Raw genomic sequence first — 25,169 nt, 5'->3', positions numbered from 1 at the left:
TATACTTGTACTTCGAAAGTAAGTAGGTGAAATAATTGGATTTTGGAGGTACGCAAACAAAAAAACGTTTGAATACCACTGCTCTAGAGTATGATGAGATGAGGTCTCTGGGATAAAACAATACTATATACGTCTCTCAGTCAAGTCATGGTTATCCATCATAGCCCGCACGGTTGCTAGGTAACATCACGGCACTCACATTTTGTATCGCTAATTTCGTGACGCAAATTTTCTCATACCCCTCAGCTATAAGACATGCTTATGTCTAGAGTCCGGTCTTTCATGCATTAATAGGTTAGAATGCAAAGTTACTGAAGCGAGCAGCAAATAAAGTCTACCTTCATAACGATAGTGCTCTGGGGATTGCATAAACATAAGGGGTTCGGTCCATCAGAACCCTTATAATCTGTTACTCTTGCTACGTTATGGAAGAGTGGGTCGCCGACACTTTCTACTAGCCAAATTACAGTAGTTTGCCATCCAACCTGTTAATGCATCAAACTCCGGGCTTTACTTATGTCAAAACATTGTGAGCTTAAATACATAACCGCAAGTGTTCTAACGCCACAACCACTCAGTTAGCTCCTTTAGGGACGATGCAATAGGGCAGGGACGGAAATGAACATGGTCTAAATTAAGGTACAATCCCAGCTAGCATTTGCTGAGAGTGGGGTTCGAGACCACCATCTCCGGAATGTAACCTACAGTTACATGACGCAAACCGCGTACCCAATGCGTTAGGTAATGTGTACTGGTATCTGGTTTCTCAAGTACAAGAATGTAATTATATTTGGTTACAGTATTTGGTCACCAGTGGTTGACCTGCTGCTCGTGTTGGCTACTGGACCACAGGTTGTCTTGTGTTTCTAACTTCCATTGGAATTCTTTATGCATTTTATCAGTCGAAGACGTAGCAAGACCTTTTGATCTCTCCTTCTGTTGACCGTTAGGAGTATGGGATTATTTAAGAATACTTCTAGAAATTTCAGGACAATATTCGTTTAATTCTCTAGAAAAAAAATGTACTGCTGGATATGAAGCATTTGGAACTTTGGTGATTCATATGTGAAGTTCATTACGGTCAGTATCGACGATTGGGAATTAGAAAAGGAGGGGGGGGGGGCACAGAAATGTATAGAAAACAGACAAGTACAGGGGGACTGGGGGTAGAAAACTAAATAGAACAAAGTAGCTACAAAATGGTATGTTTTTCGGCGGAGAAGTAAAAGTTGACAGTTTACCAACTTAACTGTGGCAGTAATAGTTTTTTGAGTTTGTATTCAATGCTAAAAGATAAAACTTTCACCAAAGGAACAATTGAGGAGTGTCTGTTCCAAAGTTGCTATTTACACTTCCAAGAAGTAAATCAGTATTTCTTCTGCATTAATTACAGTAGTCGTATACTATAGAATGCCATGAGCAATGCAGACCAGGCAAATGTAAATCCTTAAAAATAGCACCATACCCGATCATGGGAACGTTCCATGTGCCCTTTATTTTACGTCTTTTGGGCTTCTCACACTACTTCCTTAAAGTGGAAATGGCATCTTTTGAACAGATACTCCTGAATCACACATGTGCGCAACTAAGATTTTGTGCCATCAAACACTAATGGCGCTTCTACACGCTGCTGTGCGTGTCTCGACCACTTGCTGTGGTGCTGAAAAATCAGTTAGCTGCGTCGAATGATATTTTGTGAGTATTTCCGTTTTCCCTTAATATTTAAAGAAATTTAAGAGAAGAATTAGGTATTAAATAACAAGATTTGTATAAATTGTTCTTTTTTAGAACTTCCTAGTTTTACGTGTCTTAAATGGATTAAATATTTAATTTTTCTTCACAAAGTAGGGGGGGGGGCACTGCTCCACTCACTCCCCCTTTATCGCCGCTACTGATTGCAATTACGTATGCTCAGTAAATAATGATATGGGTCGTCCATTAAATAGTAGAACAAGCCAAACTCAGAACAGTGTGAGAACAGATAATGGACTTGGTAGCATCGCACCGTACCAACACGTGGTCGCCTTGTCAACAATCCTGAGATAGAAAACGCACACGTAGTGTGTGAAGTGCGAGTCACCTGCTGGTTCCCTTTGATGTACACAACGGACAACCCAGGCTACGGAGCCATTGCTTGAAGAAAACGTGCCAAGCTGCGTCCGTGTCACCTGCCAGCCACTCCTCACTTTCACCACAATTGCAACGGGCTGTATCTTTGAAACTATACCTCACAGAATTAGAAGAGAAACTATGTTACATGTATTTTAAGAAAAGGTTCATTCTCCTTCAGCTTGCTCTACAATTTACAGGATGTCCTCTATACGGTATTCTACCCACGCATTCATAGCATACATCTATCATAGAATATATGTGATTTTATCCACTGAACAATGCTTTAATGAGCTCAGTCTTTGAGGAGATACAATACACAAATGCCATTGTATGTCTGAGTATGTACAATTATGTAATAGTCATTTAATAGTTGGAGTATCGGGGTGGAGCAGGTTGTATAGCCTGTGGTACTTGTTGAGGACTATCTCCTGGACGCCAATAGTTGACCTGCTGTTCGAGTTGGCGACTGGACCACACGTTGCCTCGCGTTTCTAACTTCCGTTGGAATTCTTTCTGCATTTTATCGGTCGAAGATGTAGCAAAACCTTTTGATCTCTCTTTCTGTCGACCGTTGGGAGCGTAAAGCTGGCTTTTTGTTGGGTCTTGAGCGGCAAATAAAGCTGAATGTGTCAACCGTCGTGGTACATCTCTTCTTGGTCCATTCGGAAGACCTGCTGAAAATAAGAAAATTCCACATTAGGACTATTAAATATGATATTATATCATGAACTTCAAGGAATTATAAAAGAATACTGTATTTCTTTTCCTCGTACAGGGTAGATCAGAAGTCATGACTGGATACGATTCTACGTGCATAAACCTTTATTTTCTCCAGATATGTACAGTTAAATAACCTAGTGGATCTAATTGGAGAAAATACAGATAAAAATAACAATGTGACAAAATATCAATATGAGATTCACTAAAATGTATACTCATTCTAGGTGTGTGTCAGCGTGGGTGTTCCCTCCTACCTCCATCGCAGATGACCTACAACCTCGGGCATCTGCTCTTATTCCATCCTTACAGTCATTCTTCTGTACGTGACTATCTTGTGCTGACTCAGGCACCCACTCTTCTTCCACTCCCTCCCACTGATAACCAACTGCTCTCCACCTGACCCATCGCCTATCTCGTTGAGTCAGGCAGCTGACCACTGACCTAGGACACCCACTCTGACACACCCTCTTCCTCTCCCCACTCGGCTAACCCACGGATATGATTCACAGTATAATAGTCGAAATTGGTATGCAGATCACGTAGATGGTACATTTTCAGAAGGTCTGCAACTCGGTGGATGAGACCATTGAAGAATATTAATACCTTCAAAATAGCGTATGACTCCATAGATACACTATTCAACACATTAGCCAAATCAACAGGAAAACAAGGAAATTAATCAAAACTGTAACCAATGCAACATCGCAATTTAAACTTCTGGGACAAATTTCTGAACCATTCGAACTCAGAACCGTTGTCTGACGAGGAAATGGACTATCCCCATTCTATGAGGGTCATTCAAAAATAAATGAGCCGGAAGCTATACAGTTGAAACCGCTGAAATGGATCGTAATGCAGTATTTCCTGCTGAAGAAGGTGCGGTCCCTATAAGAGCGCGGAGATCCCAAACTCACCGCTGGAGGGACATGGGTGCACACCACGTGACGATAGAGCGAACATGCGTACGCGTTGATCGTCCACTGCACCCAGTCGTGAAGACAACAGTGAATTGGAGGCTTCAAAAGGAGAGGAAAGGGGTGTAGAGCAAGAGTGAAGGGAATGAAAATTCATCGAAAAATGACACAAGTGTACGCAGACTACAGCATGTTCGTTTCGAGGATCAAGGCATGGCACAAGGACGCATAACGTTGACCAATGATGCACGGTCTGAAATGCCACACCACATGCCCGATGTCATTGTCCAGCAGGTGGATTCCCTCATTATACAAGACCGGCGAATTACGGTAGCAGCCACTGGCGCAGAGGTCGGAGTGAGCGTCGGAAATGTTCACGCCAACATTAAGGAGAGACTGAAATATCGCTTAATGTGCGCCCAATGGGTGCCTCACAGAATTCAACCAGCACAGGAAGCATGCCGAATGTACCTCTCTCTTGAACATCTGCTGCGCTGTGCCAAGGAAGGGAATGCGTTCCTATCAGGAGTGGTCGCTGGAGATGAGAAATAGTGCCATCACTTCTAACCCAAGTCAAAACGATAAAGTCTCCACAGAGAGCATGCAGGGTCGCCGCGACTCAAAGAGTCCAAGATGAGCTCAAGAAGGTTCTGAGAGGCAAACGATTTACCTCGGACACCGACCTTAAGCAGTACGCTCGGAACTGATTCAAAACGCAGCCTCAGGAATTCACCGCCTTGTGTCGCAGTGAGACAAGTGCCTCAACAGTGCTGGGCAATCATTTTGAAGTAACAGTGCAGGTTTTCATTTTATACGTTCCGGCTCTTTTTAACGGCCCTTATATTTAATCCAGTTTTGAAAAAATGATTCGAGAAAACATTTAGAAAACGATAAATATTGACAAACTTCATGAAAACAAAAAAAATCACCTTGTAATTTTAGCTCCTGCAGATCACCTTGTACCCTTTCCCGGCAACGGACAATATCCAGTCCAGTCTATAGAAATATCCTTATGAAATAGCGGCTAAAAGTAGACTTCCAAAATTCATTTAAAGAACGCATATGGAAGGAATTAATTCCAAATTCCACAATCAATCATTAATAATCAAATTCTGTAAACCTTCCTAGTAGATCACTTCAACTATCAAGGTGGAATTACGAACCATCAGGGAGAAATCAGGAATCAAATAAAGAAGAGAGTTTACAAAATCACCTACAATAAGTAGGACCAAATATCTAAATACGAATATGCAAAATTACGACACTTAAGCACAGTCATCAACCAGACACACTTTATGCATCCGAAACCATGATAACTGGAACCAGGTAAAAATCAAAATAACATATGGATTAACAAGACAGGAAAATTCCCAGAAAAATCTTAGGATCAAAGTACGAAAATAGAATTTCGATGGGAAAGAAACCAGAGGAAATGGATTAACTCATAGGAAGAAAGTCACAGATAGGCTACAAAACGGCGATTAAAATTCTGCCTACACCTGCTGAGAATGGAAAGAACAGGCTGACAATCGAACTTCTAAACCTAGCACTATCCCTGAAAATATGCAACAATTGGTTAGTGGAAATAAACGAAGATGTAGAAGAAATTGGTATCGAGGAAGAAACCACACAAGACAGAAAAAAATAGAAGCTTAATAAGCAAACTTAAATTTGCGAAGAAATCTAGAAGAATATGTAGATGATGGACATATGAACTCGGAAATGATCTCAGGAAATGAATGATATGGAAAGAAAAAACATTGCATTAATAAGTTCAAACCCGCTATTTAGTTGTCCATAACTAATAATAGTAATAATAAACGATACAGCTGTCTACTGGTATTTTAAAATTTATTAGTATTTCTGATTTAAAAGACTAAAATTTAATTTTGTGATCAACTATTGCTCCTAGATTTCTATTTTCTTCAACTCGCTCTAGGTTGCCACTGATTATTTCACGATAACACATTTGCAGTTTCTTCCTAGAAAAGATTTTGATTGCCGTTGATTAACACTGAATTTTAAAAGATAATTGAAGGGAGGCCAAATTTCTATTCAATAAAATGCTGACGAACCAACAAATAATGTAATATGATGCGTAGTCGTCATAAAATGACAAATCTACATATAAAACAGCGCTAATGATTGACAATACAATAGTATACACATATAAGATGTATCAGAACAAATTCAAAAGTATTAAAACAGATTTTCGGAAACTAAATTCAGTTATCAATAGCAATGAATAAAATGACATTAAAGTGAATCTACAAAAAAAATATCCACGTAAAATATGCCGTCGAATAGAAATAACTTTTGATCTAACAGTGGTAAGACTGGTCGGTCATCTGTCAGCGTTAGCCAAATACTGAAGTGAAACTCACTATGCTGATAGTGACTGTATTAGTTTACAATTGTATTAAATAATGTAATGTAAATTAGTATTTGGATGTGTGGTTTAAGTAGTACTTACTTGAAGGATATGCCGCGTGCTGCCCGAACTGGCCAAGAACACTTCCGTTGAGAGGTAACTGAACCGGAAGATCACCCATCTGTGGACAAGGAGACATCCATCGGCGTTAACTGTCCTATCGGTGTATAAACTGCAGGAAGAAATATCATGTGGCTAGCTACAACCAGTCATTGACTGAGCTACGTTTAATACAGTATAGTTATAGGTATTTAGACACATGTTCGATGGGTAATGCAGGCACTAAAGAAGAGCATAACTAAAATTTGGAAAAAGAGGCTTTCCGAAAATGGAATTCTCTCGAAATGTTAATCGTCTAAGAAAAGAAAAACAAGAACAAAACACGTCATGGTTTTTAGAGGGAGAGACAGAAATAAATCCAAAGACGTTCGCGCACAAGAAACTCTTTCGAATATAACTAAGTAGTACTCTGTCTGTCCGTTAGATCATTAGTCTGAAACAAGACTAACTTTGTGGCGAGCTAGGGTTGAGCATCTTGGACGATGGAAAAAACCTTGTGAAGAATTACTAACTAGACATACGGAGTAATGGACGACTTGGAGATCTCTAAATAGGCTGCGGTCGGTATTACTAGGTGCAAGACCAATCTGCACAAGTGGGGACATTCTGTGGATTCTGTTTCGTGACACTGTGGTGAATTACAGACTACGGCCCATCTGCTAAAATGTCATCTTTGTCCTGCCACATGTACTGAGAATGAGCTGCTTGAGGCGACAAGGAATGCACTCAACGTTACTAATTTCTGGTGCACCACAATATGAACCTTTGGTGCACAGTTTATTTGTATTTATTTTCTATAGAAATTTTTGAATTTTATATCCTATATATGTGGAGCCTCCGTGGCTCAGGCGGCAGCGCGCCGACCTATCATCGCTGGGTTCCGTGGTTCAAATCCCGGTCAATCCATGTGAGATTTGTGCTGGACAAAGCGGAGGTGGGACAGGGGACTCCGGGTTTCCCTGTCATCTTTCATTCCAGCAACACTTTGCAATATGATTTCATTTCATCCGTCAGTCATTAATCATTGCCCCAGAAGAGTACGACAGGCTTCGGTAGTCGGCACAATTCCTATTCTCGCCGCTAGATGGGGCTTCATTCATTCCATATCTGACCCTGTCGAATGTCTGGAAACAGGCTGAGGATTTTTATTTTCATCCTAAATATGTAACTCTGCTTCTGACATGTTATAAACAAATTAGTCCGAAGGCTGGTTGCATCCTCAAATAGCACCACCAAAGATTATGTTGTACTGTATTAGGGAAACCAAAAACACCACGGTAGTGGCAAAAATGCAGCATGTTAGGCAGAATGAGGTTCAAGTTAGTTTGCCATTGCTTTCTTTACTGGACAAGAAAGTGCTATTGCAGCACAAACAATCCTATGAGTAGCACCTTCCATAACATTCAGAAGCACTAGTAGTACTCCGAATGTCATTACTCAGCACCAGACATACCTAAGCACCTCCCACACTGTCACACCATGAATGAGATTATACTTTGGCGGAAGCTGTATTTTGCTCTCGCCTATGCCAAGAGACAGATGCAGAATTGCTGACTCCAGCAAACAGAACAGGCCCCTAACAAACTTGATTTAGAGTAGTGTATATTGCAGGCAGTGCATTAAATACGAGACGGTATCGTGTTTATGTATCTGTTGTTAGAAGTTTTGGATTGGCATATAAATAACATGATAGCCAGTGATGTAGGGGTAGCTGCCTGCATCTTTCCCAAAGGCCCCATGTTCGATTCTCTGCCATTCCAGGGAATCCAGTAATAGACTGAGAACTAGAATAAGGTTCACCCAGCCTCTTGAGAACAACTGAAGAGCTGTCTGCTACGAGAGGTAGCGGGTCCGATCAAGAAAGCCTCGCGGCTGAGGATGACGTTACGCTGGCCATATGATACTCCAGTGTCTGAAGACTACCTGGCTGCTTAGCAGTACCCTTGGTAGACCAAGGCCCCAACGGAAAGTTTAAAAGTTACTTTACGTCGCACGGACGCAGATAGGTCTTATGCCGATGATGGGGTAGGAAAGGGCTAGGAATGGGAAGAAAGCGGCCGTGGCCTTAAACAAGGTACGGCCCCAGCATTTGTCTGGTGTGAAAATGGGAAACCACGAAAAACCATCTTCAGGGCTGCTGACAGTTGGGGTTCGGACCCACCATCACCTGAATGCTGGCCGCATTTAAGCGACTGCAGCTATCGAGATCGGTCCAACGGGAAGTTCCGCTGGGTTTGTTTTCATATGAAGGTTATAATGTGATGTCGAAGGGACATAATCCTATGAATTTCAAGGGGTTATGAACGTCAATTATTAGGATATTTTACATTTACGAATCTGCTGCATAATCGCTTGCAGAGAGTTGTAAATTTTGTGCTGAATATGCCAGTAGTCGTTTTAAAGTGAGGTTTTGAGTTCACAGTAATAATTTAAGTTCTTTCAATGCCTGAAGAAAATACTGATGAACCAACAAACATTGTGATATATTTGTATGATTCGTAATGACAATGATATATTTAAAGCAGTGCCGATGATTCAAAATACAATAGTGTCTATCAGCACAAATTCAAAATTATTATCGCTTTTCGGAATCTAAATTCTATCATTAGTGAAAATGATTTGCCGGGCTGAGTGTCAGACCGTTGAGACGCTGGCCTTCTGACCTGGATCAGTCTGATGGTATTTGAAGGTGCTAAAATACGTCAGCCTCGTGTCGGTAGATTTACTGGCATGTAAAAGAACTCCTGCGGGACAAAATTCCGGGACCTCTGCGTCTCCGAAAACCGTAAAAGTAGTTAGTGGGACGTAAAGCAAATTACATGGTGTTGAAAATGATTTAAAAGTTACATTAAAATAAGGCTAGGGTCACTTGAGTTGACGCCATGGGCGACCTGCATGGGATGGGATACTACGTAGGATGAATTCTAATGCTGAAAAGAAATGGCGTATAGCTTTTAATGCCGGGAGTGTGCGAGGACAAGTTTGGCTTGCCAGGTCTTTTGATTTGATGCCCGTAGGCGACCTACGCGTCGTGATGAGTATGAAACGATGATGAATACGACACATCCACCCCGACCCCATGCCAGCGCAATTAACCTATTACAGTATGGTTAAAATTCCCGACCCTGCCAGGAATCGAACCCGGGACACCTGTGACTAAAGCCCAGCACGCTAACCTTTTAGTTATGGAGCCGAAAACACTCAGCCCCCGAACAAGAGGAATTAACTAATGCAAATTCTTTCTTGGTACTGGTTTTAACGTCACACTGACACATCGAAGAATTTCGGCGACGAAGAATGGGAAAGAGCTGGGATTGGGAAGGTAGTGGCCGTGGTCTTATTTAAGTTGCAGACTCAATATTTGCCTGGTGTGAAAATGGGAAACCGTGGAAAACCATCATCTGGGCTGCCGATGGTGGGATTACGACCCACCTTCTCCCGAATGCAAGCTCAATCTGCGCAACCCAAACCCAACGGCCAACTCGCTCGGCCCAATGAAGATTAAAATATCGCCCCGGGCTGGGAATCAAACACGAGATCCGTTGGATGAAAGGCCAACCTGCTAACCAGCTAGCCACGGGGCCGGATAAAAACGCAGTAAAGCAGCAAGAACGTTTATCAGACTGAAGATGAATTCGTGAACCAAATTATTGTCGATGTTTTGAAGCAAGTGACCTAATTTAGGATATATTTGGCTATTTGACATACAACATATTTATTGACTGTTACGCCATTTTCTGTCTGCAGGCCTCTGTAAATTAACTGAATTCCTCCACAATCCTCTATTTACAACTAGCTCCATGGCGTCTTATCATAAAAATCTGGTGTAACCATTGCCAGCTTGGTCTTCTCTAATTATCTTACCTTCTCCCACGGCCAAGTTTCAGGTAACCTATCTTATTCCATTCACCTAGTATGATTCCATCACCGATGCCGGATTATACGCAAAGCTTCTTACATGGAAATTATTCCTATCTTAGCCTCTATCTATTTTTTACGGTACTCAAGTGCAACTGTTCCCACCACTTTGTACAGGCAGTCAATCTCACTACTTTCATGTGTGTTACTGTTAACTTATGAATTATTCGAAGAATGAATTAAATGTTCAGTGGCGTATTTTCATATGCTGTAGATTTTAAAATGCAGTTCACTTCGTATTTTCTCTCCCGTACAACAAAGTCAGTCTGAAAATAAACCTATGTTGAGACAGTTTCGTCCGAGAACTAACTTCATTCTTACAGAATACTGCTGATCGTAATTGCGAGTTCACTGTGTTAGCGTTGCTGCACCATTTTTCAATCTCACTTACTATACTAACATCCTGGGGGAATACACTTTACCGAGCGAATTGGCTGTGCGGTTAGGGTGGCGCAGCTGTGAGCTTCCATTCGGGAGACAGTAGGTTTGAACCCCCTGTCGGCAGCCCTAAAAATGGTTTTCCGTGGTTTCCCACTTTCACACCAGGCAAATGCGGGGTTGTATCTTGAGACAATGGCTACTCCCTTCTCACTCCTATCCCTTTCCTATCCCATCGTCGCCATAAGACCTATCTGTGTCCGTGTGACGTAAAGCCACTTGGAATAAGCCAATTGGAATACATTCTGAGTACATGTAATGATCCACCTGTTACAGGCTATTTGAGATGCGTTTTACAGCCTCGGCCAAGTTAAATATTATTTCCTGTGCCGTGTCTTGGCGAGTGGATGACGCAATAGCCGCCAGTGATGTCATGGCCTCAGTTAGTCGGCGATAAGCTTACTTACAGCGTAATTGCTTCTTATACAAATGTACTGCAACTGATCGTTGTCATGTATTTTATGGCTGATAAGTGTTGAGCAACGTAGTTTCATGTGTTGTAGATTTTCAAATGCAGTTCACTTAGAACATTTGAATAATAATGAGAATGATTTGCAGGGAGTGAACAGGAATATCACCAGACGTTACAACACTTGTCTACACTCTCAGGGAGATAATTTTCAACCCTTGCTATAATAGGGGTAAGTTTGGTTTTCTACTTGTGTTTCAAACTGATTATCCATTAATCAAAGTTGACAGGTTTTCTACGGACGCCGGCTGACTGCAGTGGTATGACAGTGACTGCGTTCTCGTTTACCGGAACGCGGCATGCAGGAAGGGCGGCAACCCTTGTAGGACTCGCCCTGTATTTATACTGTAGTTGCTTTATTCTTCACGCTGAAAAGTGCTGTTATCTCCGAACAGGTCACCGAGTCCCCTGAGAAGTAGGCGTTTAAGGATTGCCCTGTCCGTAACCTCGCTACTAAGTGGGCTGTGTACCGTGCTCGATAGCTGCTGTCGCTTAAGTGCGGCTAGTGTCCAGTATTCTGGAGATAGTGGGTTCGAACCCCACAGTCGGTAGCCCTGAAGAGGGTTTTCCGTGGTTTCCCATTTTCACACCAAGCAAATGCTAGGGCTGTACTTTAATTATAGCCACGGACGCTTCCTTCCCACTCCTAGCTCTTTTCTGTCCCATCGTCGCCATAAGACCTATCTGCGTCAGTGCGACGTAAAGCAACTCGCAAAAAAAGAAAAAAAAAGAAAGAAAGAAAGTGTGCTGTAGACATAACTACTTTGCACCTGGAGGATAAAGGTCGATTCATACATCTCTGGGACATGACGGCGACATCCGTGACTTGACGGCATCTTCCATGAAAACAAAATATCGTCGCCTTGTACGCGAAGTGATGAGTTCCAACACTTCCGTCGACGGCATTCGCCGTGACCTTCAGTGCTTTTCCGTGATCCGTGCCGGCTAAGCGTTTTCGCTCAGCAAAAATATTTCCTAGTTTTCACAGACGTGATTTCTCTCTTCCCACTTTCCCGCTTCTCAGTTTTCTTGGAGTGCTTTGGTTATCTACGTAAGTTTGAATTGATCCTTACCTCCCGAAATGAAGGACGAACTACTGGTTGAATTAATGAAGGCACATTAAAAAAAATAGTTGATCGGAATATATACGGACTGTGGCTTCGAGAAAATAGTAAGGGACGAAATGGGAGGGAACATGGAAGGCGAAAGGAAGTAATTATAACTTTTTATTGCTTATCAGATTAAGAAAAACTGTGTATGAATGTTGATTAAAATTTAACGAATTAACTAACATTATAGACAATAATCATAGAGGACTGCATAATTTTATAATATCATAGTAATAATATTATTGAAATAGACATTCTGAGAACTTGACATTATTTGCATTTCCTTCTGTGTAATTTCAGGTCTCTAAAAAGAGTGTCCTTTTTAATTTTTAAACGTTCGACATTCTTCAACAGCACACCGACTGCATTTCTGCTCTTTCTAAAATATCCGTAAAAGTGTATTTCACCGAGCTCGATAGCTACCTACAGTCGCTTAACTGAGGCCAGTAGCCAGTATTCGGGAGATAGTGGGTTCGAACCCCACTGTCGGCAGTCCTGAAGGTGGTTTTCTGTGGTTTCCCCATTTTAACACCAGGCAAATGCTGGGGTTGTACCTCAATTAAGGCCACGGCCGCTTCCTTCCCACTCCTAGCCCTTTCCTGTCGCATCGTCGCCATAAGACCTATCTGTGTCGGTGCGACGTAAAGCAACTAGCAAAAAAAAAGGACAAATTGGTAGGCCCCTTTAAAAAACAAGCATCATCATCATCATCATTATCATCATCATCAGGACAAATTGGGGAAAATATACCTTCACAAGAAAATGAATTAGGGACTGGAATAACTTACCAAGTTAGAAGCTAGATAAATTTTCAAGTTGTTTGAAATAATTTAAGAGAAGGCCAGGTAAAGAATTGATAGGGTATCTACCATCAGGTTGACAGACTTAAATGAAAATCAAATGAGATTTGATTGATTGATTGATTGATTGATTGATTGATTGATTGATTGATTGATTGATTGATTGATTGATTGATTGATTGATTGATTGATTGATTACCTGTCGTACGAGGTGATAGAAAGGAGAAATCCCAGGGAATGAATTGATGATCACGGGACTCCTAGCTTAGCCGTGGCATTGCTTACACTTACTTGTGCAAGGGAAGCCTACACCCTTCGTTTCCCTTTCTTTAGCCTATTTTCGAAGGGCCGAATCTCTTCTACGTTTTCCTGTGATTTATGTTAAGGTAGGATGAACACTCAATCTTAAAACAATAACTTGCTGATTGTCTAAATAAATGTGGATTTGGAGTGCATGAAGTAGCGTATGTACCAATTGAAGACTATTATTTTTACCATATCCTTTACGTCGCGCCGAAACAGATAGATCTTCTGGTGATAATGGGAGCATTTGCCTGGTGTCAAGAACATCAGGACTGCCGACAGTGGTGTCCCAACCCATGATCTCCCGAATGTAAGCTGACTGCTAGGTAACTCAAACGGCGCAACCACTCTCTAGGTCACCTGAAGACTACTGGATGTGTTTATAAAATAGCTATCGATCGAAAGTAGACAATGGCTTGACACTCGACCCAATAATATTTGAAAGAGCTCGCATGACAAAGTGGTTGATGAAGAAAAGAAGAAAGCACTATGAGCCTTGCTTCAGATATCTGGAAGAGAAATACACTGACTTAGCAAATGTCATGGGATAGTCACCTAATAGCGTGTGGGGCTTCCTCTGGCCCTGCGAACTGCAGCGAGACGCCGTGGAAGTGAGTCGGCAAGTCCCTGGTAGTCCTCTGGACGCAGCTGATACCAAATAGTTTGCAGAGCAGCCGCCAATGCTGGTTTGTTCGTGGGTGCAGGATCCATGGCACGGAGCCTGCGTTCCAGGACGTCCCAGATATGCTCGATAGGGTTCATATCGGGGCTCCTAGGTGGCCATGACAGTCGTTGGAACTCCGCTGCATGTTCCTGGAACCATTCCCGGGCGACGTGGGAGCTATGTGGCGGCGCGTTATCATCTTGAAACACCGCAGAACCGTCTGGGCGCTGGAAGGTCAAAAATGGGTGGAGATAGTCTCCGAGCAGCTCAGCATACCGCGTACCATTCCAAGTCTCTTCCAGAACAACTAGGGGGCCCATTCCATACCAGGAAAACGCACCCCATACCATAACAGAGACACCAGTGCCCTGGACCACACCTTCGAGGCAGACGAGATCCATCGCTTCATGTGGTCTGCGCCATACACGGTGCCTCCCATCGGCATGGTGCAGTTGAAGTCATGATTCGTCCGACCATATCACGTTACGCCATTGTTCCAGTGTCCATCCCTGGTCACTGGCGACAAATGCGCGTCGTTGTGCCTGATGACGTTGGGTTAACAGTGGCATCTGTGTGCGGTGCCGGGTCCCCTACCACATAGAACCCATGTTCTTAAGGATCGTCCACTGGGAGACGTGTCTAGCACGGCCTGTGTTGAACTGAGCCGTGATTTGTTGCACGGTTGTCCGTCTGTCACTATTGACAATCCGTCTCAGATGTCGCCGGTCACGGTCATCGAGGGTGGCTGGACGGCCGGTCGTTCGTCTGTTGTGGGCGGTGACACCCGCATTCAACCATTGACGATACACCCTGGGCACGGTTGAATGTGTGAAGCAGAATTCCCGCACCACTTCCGAAATTGCACTTCCCATACGTCGGGCACCGACCACCATACCCCGTTCGAACGGTGTCAGTTCACGCCGACGTCCCATGTTACACCTGTCACATGAACAGCCACTGCTCACAAGGTCTCCTATACAAACTGCCGCTGGCACATTGGACGTGTGGTGCGCAGACAACACACCTGCGCAAAAGTGCTCCGCTATCCCATGACATTTGCTCAGTCAGTGTACAATGTGAAGAGTTTGGTAAGTTATAGGTCTATTGTTTGGTGCTCGCGGAAGAGTTACAAATTTATTAGTCAATGTTTCAATCATATCTAGAGTACAAGAAATAAAGTGAACGTAGCAAACATAAGAAGGCTATAGAACAAAAAGGCTAGTTAACTAAAACAAAGTAGTCCAGTTTTCAAAATACAGTATGCGGAGAACCAAATGACACCGTCGTTGCGCCTCGAAATGCCGCCATGAGGGAATGTTAAGGGGTGAAATACTGCCCTGGAGCACATGTATCTCTTCGAGCGAAAATCCGCAATATATGCAATACTGAACCTTAGATGACAGAACCTTTCTGGTCAGAGTTCTCAGCTGAAATATTATCACATATCGGTTTTTCTAGGCCCAACGATGATATACTGTGTAATAGCCAAAGAGTCATTCTTCTTGGAGTACATAAAGACCACATTCAATTTTGTACTTCCTGATACTACCACATCGATTTCTTTACTGGGGAAAAACAAACGGCGAAAGGTTCAGTAGATTTCAGAAGAGTTCCTCAACACGGAAGTAGTAAAACTGCAAGTTATGCAACATGTACATCGGCGTCCACGAGTTCCACGGGAACCACACTGTACCTGCTGACTCTGTGGCATGGCATGTTTACGAAACCATCTATTAAACTGTGTTTCAGAACGCTACTTCTCAACATTTACCAATGAGAGATGAAGTTATATCTTTCATGTACCGTACGTTGCATTGTATGGAAGTGAAACATAGACGATAACTAGTTCAGAAAGAAACAGAATAGAAGCTTTTGAAATGTGGTGTTACAGAAGAATGCTGAAGGTGAGATGGATAGATCGAATCACGAATGAAGAGATACTGAATCGAATTGGTGAGAGGAGATCGATTTGGCTGAATTTGACGAGAAGAAGAGATAGAATGATAGGACACATCTTAAGACACCCAGGACTTGTTCAGTTGGTTTTTGAAGGAAGTGTAGGTGGTAAGAACGGTAGGGGTAGACCAAGGTATGAATATGACAAGCAGATTAGAGCAGATGTAGGATGCAATAGTTACGTAGAAATGAAAAGGTTAGCACATGATAGGGTGGCATGGAGAGCTGCATCAAACCAGTCTATGGACTGATGACTCAAACAATAACAACCGTACGTTTTACGCATTTAAGTATGTATGCACATTGTGCTTAGTAATAAATAATACAAGAAATAGCCCTAAATGTATTAAGGGACTCTTTGAACGTTCTACACTACCACCTGTACAGTTTTATTCAGAAATAAAATACAGCACTTCCTCTCCGGGGTGTCTGCCTTTAGATTTATCATTATCAGTAAAAAGAATTCTTTAATAATGGTTGTTTCACTTTCAAACTTATTATTGGGCTGTACCTCGTGGTAGACCTTGGTTTAGGGCAGCTATTGTTAGAAGACATTCTCTCTATATAGTTAATTTCCTAGTATTGTAAAATTAAATTAATATTAGGTAGTAACAGTAAAATAACTTTGAACGGATGAACTCAAATGATCGATGAAGTTCTTCCTGAAATACATATATAACCGCCGGCGCCGCTTTTTTTAAAACCATTTATTCCCGTTCGGTAAGGCACAAAGTTTTCGAAGAAGCTAGTTATGCTGGCAACACTAATACGAAACTTTCTTGGTTCATCATACATTTCTTGACATTTTCACAGTATAGAACAAATAAGACCACACTACTAACATACAATTTAGATTGTCCGTTTCCTTAAATGCCTGGATCTTACCTTACTGCGTATGAGTCCCAGTCTAACTGCTCTTAGAGCTGCAGTCGCCTCTCCAACTTTCTGATCGACATCATTTACATCCTTCTGGAGAGTGTTCTGCATGGTCTGAAACACGTGAAGGAAAATGTTCATTGCGATTATAGAAAATGACGGGAAGATTATGAAAAACAGTGCGATGTTATAGTTACTTCGTCAGAAATGCGTATTGTATTTACAGAGTGTGATCATAACTCAGGTGAAAAGACCCACCCTACTTCTTTGAATTTATGCAATCACAGTTTGTAACCTAACATGAAAACATCTTCCGTGTCCTCCGATAATAATGTTATGTACAGTAGTTATGCGACTGTCAGACCTGATAAAGTCCTTTCGGTGGTTCCTGGAAGAGACGAGTGAGTTAGACTGGGCGCTACTAGCCGGTCTGTGGGCACGGGACGATCTTACTTCTATTGTCTGCTTCGTCTGTTGTTTCCGTACATTTTTGGAAGGCACAACTACATCACTCGTATTCTGGTCGTAAACCGAAAACACTAGAACTTTATCACGGGGTATATAACAGCCGGTTGGCCTCGAAGAGGAGTTGATGTTGAGTTGTACTGAATTGTTATCTTGTCGAATGACATGTATCGAGTAGTTCATAGTGTGGAGCGGTCATGTGAATTGATGGTTGATTGTTTGAATTACCAGTGCCGTCTGGATTCGAGCGAAGTGTACCATCATCGTGCTTTGTGATAGCCAAGGAACGTGCATTCGAACCTAGTTACATGGAGCTGTTGAGTGAAACGACTGGTAGTGACTGTCAGCCAGAGACCTGCTGTAAGGACAAGAGTCCTTTGTAAATAGGCAGTAATTAGTGAAGTGTTGTCGTACATGTGTGTGTTTATTTGTTTGTTAGAGCATCAACCCAGAAGCTGTTTGGATTATCAAAAAGCACCACCATAGGTTATGCGGTTATAAGGAAACCGCCGAAATGAGCTATACTAGGCAAGGTGAGAAGTGAGGTAGTTCGCCGTTGTTTTCCTCACTAGGCCAGAAGTTGCTATTGCAGCACGTCTGACCCTATGAACAACACTTTTTATAACAATCATACACACTCGTTGTGCTCCGAATATCGTTACTCAGCACCACCTCTACCCCAGCAGCTTCCATATTGTCACAGTTATGGATGAGATTGAGACTGGAAGCTAGTTTTGGACTCTGCCAAGAGACGGATGACCGAGCTGGATAGCTGCAGTCGCTTAAGTGCGATCAGTATCCAGTAATCGGGAGATAGTGGGTTCGGACCCCACTATCGGCAGCCCTGAAGATGGTTTTCCGTGGTTTCCCATTTCCACACCAGGCAAATGCTGGGGATGTACCTTAATAAGGCCACGGCCGATTCCTTCCAATTTCTAGACCTTTCCTATCCCATCGTCGCCATAAGACATATCTGTGTCGGAGCGACGTAAAGCAAAAAAAGAAACGGATGCAGATGTACTGCATCCATCAAGAAATGGCAGTAGGAGGCTCATACATATTCAAGTATAATTACGTGTGTGTACTAATCGAATCATTGATTACATTAGTTCAATAAAGCATATAGTGCTTTATTCGCAACAATAACTTCATGTGTAGATACGGGAGGGGCTGCCTGGCCGAGGTGGTAGAGGTGTGCTCTGTTCGCTCGGAAGGACGTAGGTTCGAATCCCCGTCAGGAAGTCGTAAAATTTAAGAAACGAGATTTCCACTTCCGGAGGTGCATATGGCCCTGAGGTTCACTCAGCCTACACCAAAAATGAGTACCAGGTTAATTCCTGGGGGCAAAGGCGGCCGGGCGTATAGCTAACCACTCTACCCCATCAGGTGCCGCGGTTAACAATGGTGGAAGCCTTTACCTTCCACTCCTCCAAGGGCCTTCATGGCCTGTATGGAGGTGTCTTTGTCTTTGCAGATACGGGTCTTGAAATATGTGTATTCGCTGCTAACACACCAGCAACAAAGGAGATTTTAAATGATATTTGTTCGTGGTGTCGACCTCTGAAGATCTTTTGCCACTACATTCACCATATGATAGGAACCTGCGTGTACGTGTAGTTGCGGAAGTATAGAGTGTTGAATGTGAGGAAAGTAACGTTAAGGACGACACAAACACCCAGTCTCCAGGCCAGGGATATTAATAATTACAATTAATAAACCCTCACCCAGACGGGAATGGAACTCGGGGCCGCCGGGTGACAGGCGGACGCGTTGACCCCTACACCGCGGGGCCGGACTAATAAGGGGCATAATAATACATGAAAGCGTAGAGCCATGAAAGCTACGCTCCGCGTTTAATCAGAAACGGCTTTGATATTGAAGTATTATGGTATAATAACAGCTGCACTGGACTCCTCTGTGGCCGACGGCGGTAACGGGCCAGCGTTCAAACCCGGTGATAGCCGAATTTATGTTGTGCATTTATTTCAATCCTACATGTACATGAGTTGTAGCAATAACATTAACAGTAATCATGATCACTAAACACATTCACTGCTCACTATTTATTGAGATGCAATATGCACTGTACAGGTGCCTGCTGATATTCCGATTATTTGTTATGACTCATGAGTTGGAGTGCGGGTTTTTTCTCACTTGCATTTTGCCGGGCTGAGTGTCTCAGACGGTTAAGGCGCTGGCCTTCTAATCCCAACTTGGCAGGTTCGATCCCAGCTCAGTTCGGTGGTATTTCAAGGTGCTCAAATACGACAGCTTCGTGTCGGTAGATTTACTGGCACGTAAAAGAACTCCTGAGGGACTAAATTCCGGCACCTCAGCGTCTCCGAAGACCTTAAAAAGTTGTTAGTGGGACGTAAAACAAATAACATTATTATTATTATTATTATTATTATTATTATTATTATTATTATTATTATTATTATTATTATTATTATCAATTGCATTTTGCACAGTTTGTTCGTTATCATCAGATGTCACTGGCGCATCCAGAACAGACCCCTTCCAAGTGACATCGTCTCAGGCAGACCTTCTAAAACTCTTTCGAAACGTGTCCGAATCTGGTAATATTGTATTCGCCCAGAAAAGCGTTCTTGGTATAAGCATTCTGATTCTCCTGCATTACGTCTTGTTTCTCCTGAAGACATGTGCAAAAATTAACGGTCTCCTTTTTCTTATTGTTTACGTTTCTATGTTATGATGAAATGAAATGAAAATCCATTACCTGTTTCCAGTCATTCGACCGGGTCAGGAATGGAGGATAGGAATTGTGCCGACTGCCGAAGCCTCTGGGGCAATGATTAATGAATGACAAATGAAATGATATTGGAGAGTGTTGCTGGAATGAATTATGACAGGGAAAACCGCAGTAACTGGAGAAAAACCTATCCCACCTCCACTTTGTCCAGCACAAATCTCACATGGAATGACCGGGATTTGAACCACGGAACCCAGCGGTGATAGGCCGGCGCGCTGCCGCCTGAGCCACAGAGACTCTCTATCTTATGATACATTTCCTTCACTATCACTATCAGACATATTCAATCGTTTTTATGATGTGGCCTCTTTAAGTCCGAAGCAAGGTAGGTTTTCATGAGGTCTCTCAATCTGGGACGGTCTTGAGCCATGTTCTGCCAATTGATCCCAGTAATCTTCCGGATGTCTTTAATCCATCTGTCTGGTGTTCTTCCCTTAGGTCTCAGATGATCTTTCGGACTCCCCTCAAGCACAAGCTTTGTCCGAGCAACATGGCCTGCCCACTGCCTTTTTAAGGTAAACACCCTTTCAAAAAATGTCACTGGCCTTATTGTTCCTTAATTCCCAAAATTCTGTACTTTTTTCATTGGGCCCTAGGATTTACCTAATGATTTTTCTTTCTGACATTTCAAGTCTATCTAATGTATATTTCAATACCAAGCTTTCGCCCTCTTATAGTTATGCCGGTGTTTCATTAACAAAAATAACAAACAACAACCATTGTTTAAGTAATTGACAGGAAACTGAAATGAAAGACATAAACGAGAGGGGAAGGATGAAGTGAGGAAATTCTGCCACCCCAAGAGAACCGCTACAGTAAGATCGAAAACTAACGATACTCTGCAGATATCCCCATTCAGCTAAGTAGGAAATTTCAACTATTCTTCACTAGACAAATGTGTGTTCAATAGTGCTGTCGAAAAGTTATTTACGATATAATTTCTGCACACCTTATTTAGTTTACACGGGCAGTTTACTGAGAGGTATACAATGGAGTGGTCGGGCGTTCAGTGGGTCGAAAAAATAATTGTTTAACAATTTTCACGAAGTTGTTTAAATACCAGAATGTGCTGAAATCTTGCAATGTGGTATGTTAAGAAAATGCAGCGAGTGTGATAAGAAAATTAGCATTTATAAGATGATTCATTGACAGATAGGTAATAGGAAACTGAAACAGGAGTATCATTTCAATTACTTAGGATATTCATTTTCCCAGGCGGGTAAGTGAACACGTATCGAAGTGTAGCAAAGTAATATAGTGACCTCGCGGTTGCAATCATTAGTATTCTTTGAGAAAGAACTGAGATATTGGATGAAATTGTCTTTCCTTTCAGGCGTAATTTCATGTACGGGGGTGAAAACTGGGTGGAATTAGGATAAATTAATCATAACTTGAAATAACAGACGTTTAATGTAGTATACCGGTAATAAGAGGTGCCGCAGGATACTTGGAATGGGAAGAGAAAGACTAAGGAAAGAATTAACTACTATAGTTGCTTGAAGCTGTATGTTTGAATGGACTTAACCTGTAGGGTACTGCGAGATGAATAGAGAAGGAGATGGTTACATAGCAGAATAATGGATTCAGTCATGGGGTGGTGAGAGAAGCAGGAGGAAGCGATTGCGACGGTGTTTAGAGCCAGCTTTTAATATTTCAATGAAGGAGGTGTGAAACTACTGTACATGACGCCATGGAGCTGGTTGTTAACAGGGGGTTGGGAAGGCGGTAGTTCATTCACGGAATATCATAAACGGAACGCTGAAAGGCGTAACAGTTTCTAGTGAAGATATATGTACACCGTGTGACAATAAAGTTCGGTGAATATTCCTGTACTATCAACATAGATGAACAATGCATGGCAGTGACCTCACTGTCCTTCGGAATAACTTAGTCCCCTCCCATAACTATGCACTGCTGAGATCGGCGATATATGTTCTGGAAACATCCTTTGGGATGGTGTTCAAAAACCTCGTCACGTTTCGTTGGTTGTCAGGAATATCGTCAAATATCTTTCCTTTCAAAGCGAGTTTGATGGGTGACTTTTCGGCTCTGACCTTTTTCCGACGAGGAGATCCCGGAAATCGCCATTCCATGTTTTGCCGTTTCATTTCAAGGTCGTACCTGAGACACCAGGTTTCATCCTCAGTGACAATACAGTTCAAGAAATTTGGTGTCGCATCCGCCGTTTCGACAAAATCCTGTAAAGCCTGTAAACGTGCCTGCTTCAGATCGTCAGTCAAGTGATGTGGCACAAGACGAGAACACGTTTTACCCTTCCCTAACTTATGGGTAACGATTTGTCGCACGGATTCACGGTTAATCTGCAGTTCATCCGCTATCATCCGTACAGTTAATCGCCGATCGTTTGTGATTAATGTCCTCACCTTCTCAATGTTTTCGTCACTGACGGCGGTCGCCGGTCTTTCGCTACGGGGGTTGTCAGAAACACTTTCCCGGCCTCCTCGAAAACGGGCAAACCACTCGTACACACACTTCAAGGACAGTGCTTGATTTTCATAAACACGTACCAGCATCGCATGCGTTTCTTTCGGTGTCTTGCCAAGCTTAAAACAAAACTGTACATTGATCTTTTGGTCGTTCATGTTCCTGTTACCGTTTGCAGTTCAGAACCAACGAAATAAACACGCACTATGTCAAACAGATCTTACACGGCATACACAGACGATGCACAACTGAACAACTTTGGGAGCAGGTGGTCAAAACATGCTGCTACGCAGGTGCAGCGTTGTGTGTCGCCATTTTTGCCGGATAGACCGTTCTGACTTCATTCACCGAACTTTGTCACATGTTGTATGTTACGTTACTTAGGTGATTTACTCCAAATTTCAAATTATAGCTCGAGTCCTATTGGTCGAAAGCATTTTTGCATCAGAATATTGGTCGTCAGGGTAGCTCAGGTGGTGGTATACAATTTCTAATCACTAGATTGTGTACCAAAAGATTGGATTCAAATCCAAACCTCTCTGTAGGGTTAATGTGGAGTGAGGGCAAATTACGTTGTTTATGGTAAACCATCAGTCGGGTGGAGAGGTTAATCCTTGAGCAGACCCCTTGGTGTATGCTATGTGCAGCTACCGCGTTTCATCCTCTCCCTCCCTACTATCATATATCACTTCATTCATTTCATCTCATTAACTCCTGTGATGAGGCTGACGTCAAGAAGAGCATCCGATCGTAAAAGGTGGCGTGCCAGATGCGACCGTGCTGCATGCGACCCGTGCCACTAGCGACCGCATAATCTGTAACCGTGCAGGATGCGACTGGCGTTGACAAGCAAATTGTCATTTGATAAGTTGTGTCATCACCCAAGATAAGGTAAGCTAAACGAAGTGCAATGCCATTTCAATAAGTCCTATAAGCAGCTACATTACATAACGCTTCTGGGGGAAACTCGTTTTACAACACGAAACATGATGATGCGTTTACGTCTGTTCCCACCGGGCGAGTTGGCCATGCGGTTAGAGGCGCGCGGCCCTGAGCTTGCATCCGCGAGATAGTGGGTTCGAATCCCACTGTCGGCAGCCCTGAAGATGGTTTTACATGGTTTCCCATTTTTACACCAGGCAAATGCTGGGGCTGTACTTTAATTAACACCAGGGCCACTTCCTTCCCATTCCTAGCCCTTTCCTATCCCATCGTCACCTTAAGACCTGTCTGTGTCGGTGCGACGTAATGCCACAAGCAATAAAAGAAGATCCTAATTCTCTGAAATTATTTACGAATTAGGCGTAGGCCTATTTACTTATCATGTCCTATTAGTACCAGGAGTGTCCGAGGACGTGTTCGGCTTGCCTGGTGGAGGTCTTTCTACCTGACTCCCTTGGGCGGCCTGCGCGCCGGGATGTGGGATTATGATAATGAACTAGGGAGAGATGAAACCCGGTGTCGGCTCGTAGCCTACTCCTCTCGAATAATACCAAGGGGTCTGCTCAATGCTTTACGTCGCCATCCGACGCCCGAATCACTATCAACAGCATCATATCCCCTCACTCCATTTGAACACTGCGAAAGGGTTTGGATGTGAATCCAGGTTTTTGGCATGCAATCTAGTGATTTGAAACTGTCTACCACCAACTTTCCTGCCCTGCCGGCCAGCATTCTGATGGTGAATTTTTTTCATCCAGACTAAGTGGCTCAGACATCTCAGACGGTTGAGATGCTAGTCTTCCGACTCCAGCTTGGCAGGTTCGATCCTGGCTCAGTCCGGTGGTATTTGAACGTGATCAAATACGTCAGCTTTGTCTCGGTGGATTTACTGGCACGTAAACTAAGTCCTGCGGGACTAAATTCCGACACCGCGGCGTCTCCTTAAACCATAAAAGTAGTTACTGGGATGTAAAGCCAGCAACATTATTATATTTTTCTTTCGGCCAACGGCACTCGAACCTGCTAACCACGCTGTCAGACCTTTATTTTAGAAAAGACCAACTTAGCCACTTATAAGCAATCTGCCACTTGGTGACAGCCCTTAATGCAGATCCATTATACGTAATTGATGGGTCGCATGCGGCACGATGCTTATCCGCTCGGTCGCTATTGGCACGATAATGGCCGGGTCGCATCCGGCACGGTCGCATCTGGGACGTAACCTCGTAAAGAACTTCCTACTAAAATTGATCTCACTTCACACCCGAAGCGATAGAGAAACTGGAGAAGATTTACATATACACAGTTCTCTAGTGTGGTTCCGGTGCCTTGGCTGAATTGTATACATTGAGTTCTTCGATTCAGACTTTTATAAATCGATGTTTGAGGTATACTATGTGCATAAGGTGGCTGAAGATCATCTCAAACAAAGACCTTTGGGTGGCCACAAGTCTAAGTCCCATGCAGGAACATATAATGGAGAAGAAAATGAAGATGGATTGGGCACACCTAAGAAGACCGAAAGAAAATATCACAAGGCAGGCATTGAGCTGGAATCCACAAGGCAGGCGCAGAAAGGCAGACCGAGGATTACCTGGAAGAGAACCATAGACAATAAGATTACAGGAGTTAACAATACATGGGGGGAGGTGAAAGCATTGGCGGCAGATAGAACTAGCTGGAAAAATTTCGTCGAGACCGTATGTTCCACCTGGAATTAAAGGAAATAAGTCTTCGATTCAGAGGGTCCGCGGTCTATTCTCGGCCAATTCGG

The 25,169-nt window shown here is 42.9% G+C and overlaps 1 protein-coding gene across 1 annotated transcript in view; it reads right to left on the bottom strand.

Moving 5' to 3' along the window:
- Nucleotides 1-2,475: 2,475 nt before the first annotated feature.
- The window catches only part of synr (sayonara), a 128,919-nt gene continuing 106,225 nt past the window's right edge, over nt 2,476-25,169 (bottom strand). The window contains exons 6-8 of the mRNA XM_068227768.1: nt 16,780-16,884; nt 6,220-6,298; nt 2,476-2,786 (exon numbers count right to left, since the gene is read on the bottom strand). Of these exons, the coding sequence (XP_068083869.1) occupies nt 2,476-2,786; nt 6,220-6,298; nt 16,780-16,884 (495 nt within the window). The remainder of the gene's footprint in view (nt 2,787-6,219; nt 6,299-16,779; nt 16,885-25,169) is intronic.

The sequence above is a fragment of the Anabrus simplex genome, chromosome 5, assembly GCF_040414725.1.
Source record: "Anabrus simplex isolate iqAnaSimp1 chromosome 5, ASM4041472v1, whole genome shotgun sequence".
NCBI classification, from domain to species: domain Eukaryota; kingdom Metazoa; phylum Arthropoda; class Insecta; order Orthoptera; family Tettigoniidae; genus Anabrus; species Anabrus simplex.
The sequence above is the reverse complement of the archived record's forward strand: the minus strand, read 5'-3'. Positions and strand labels throughout refer to the sequence as shown.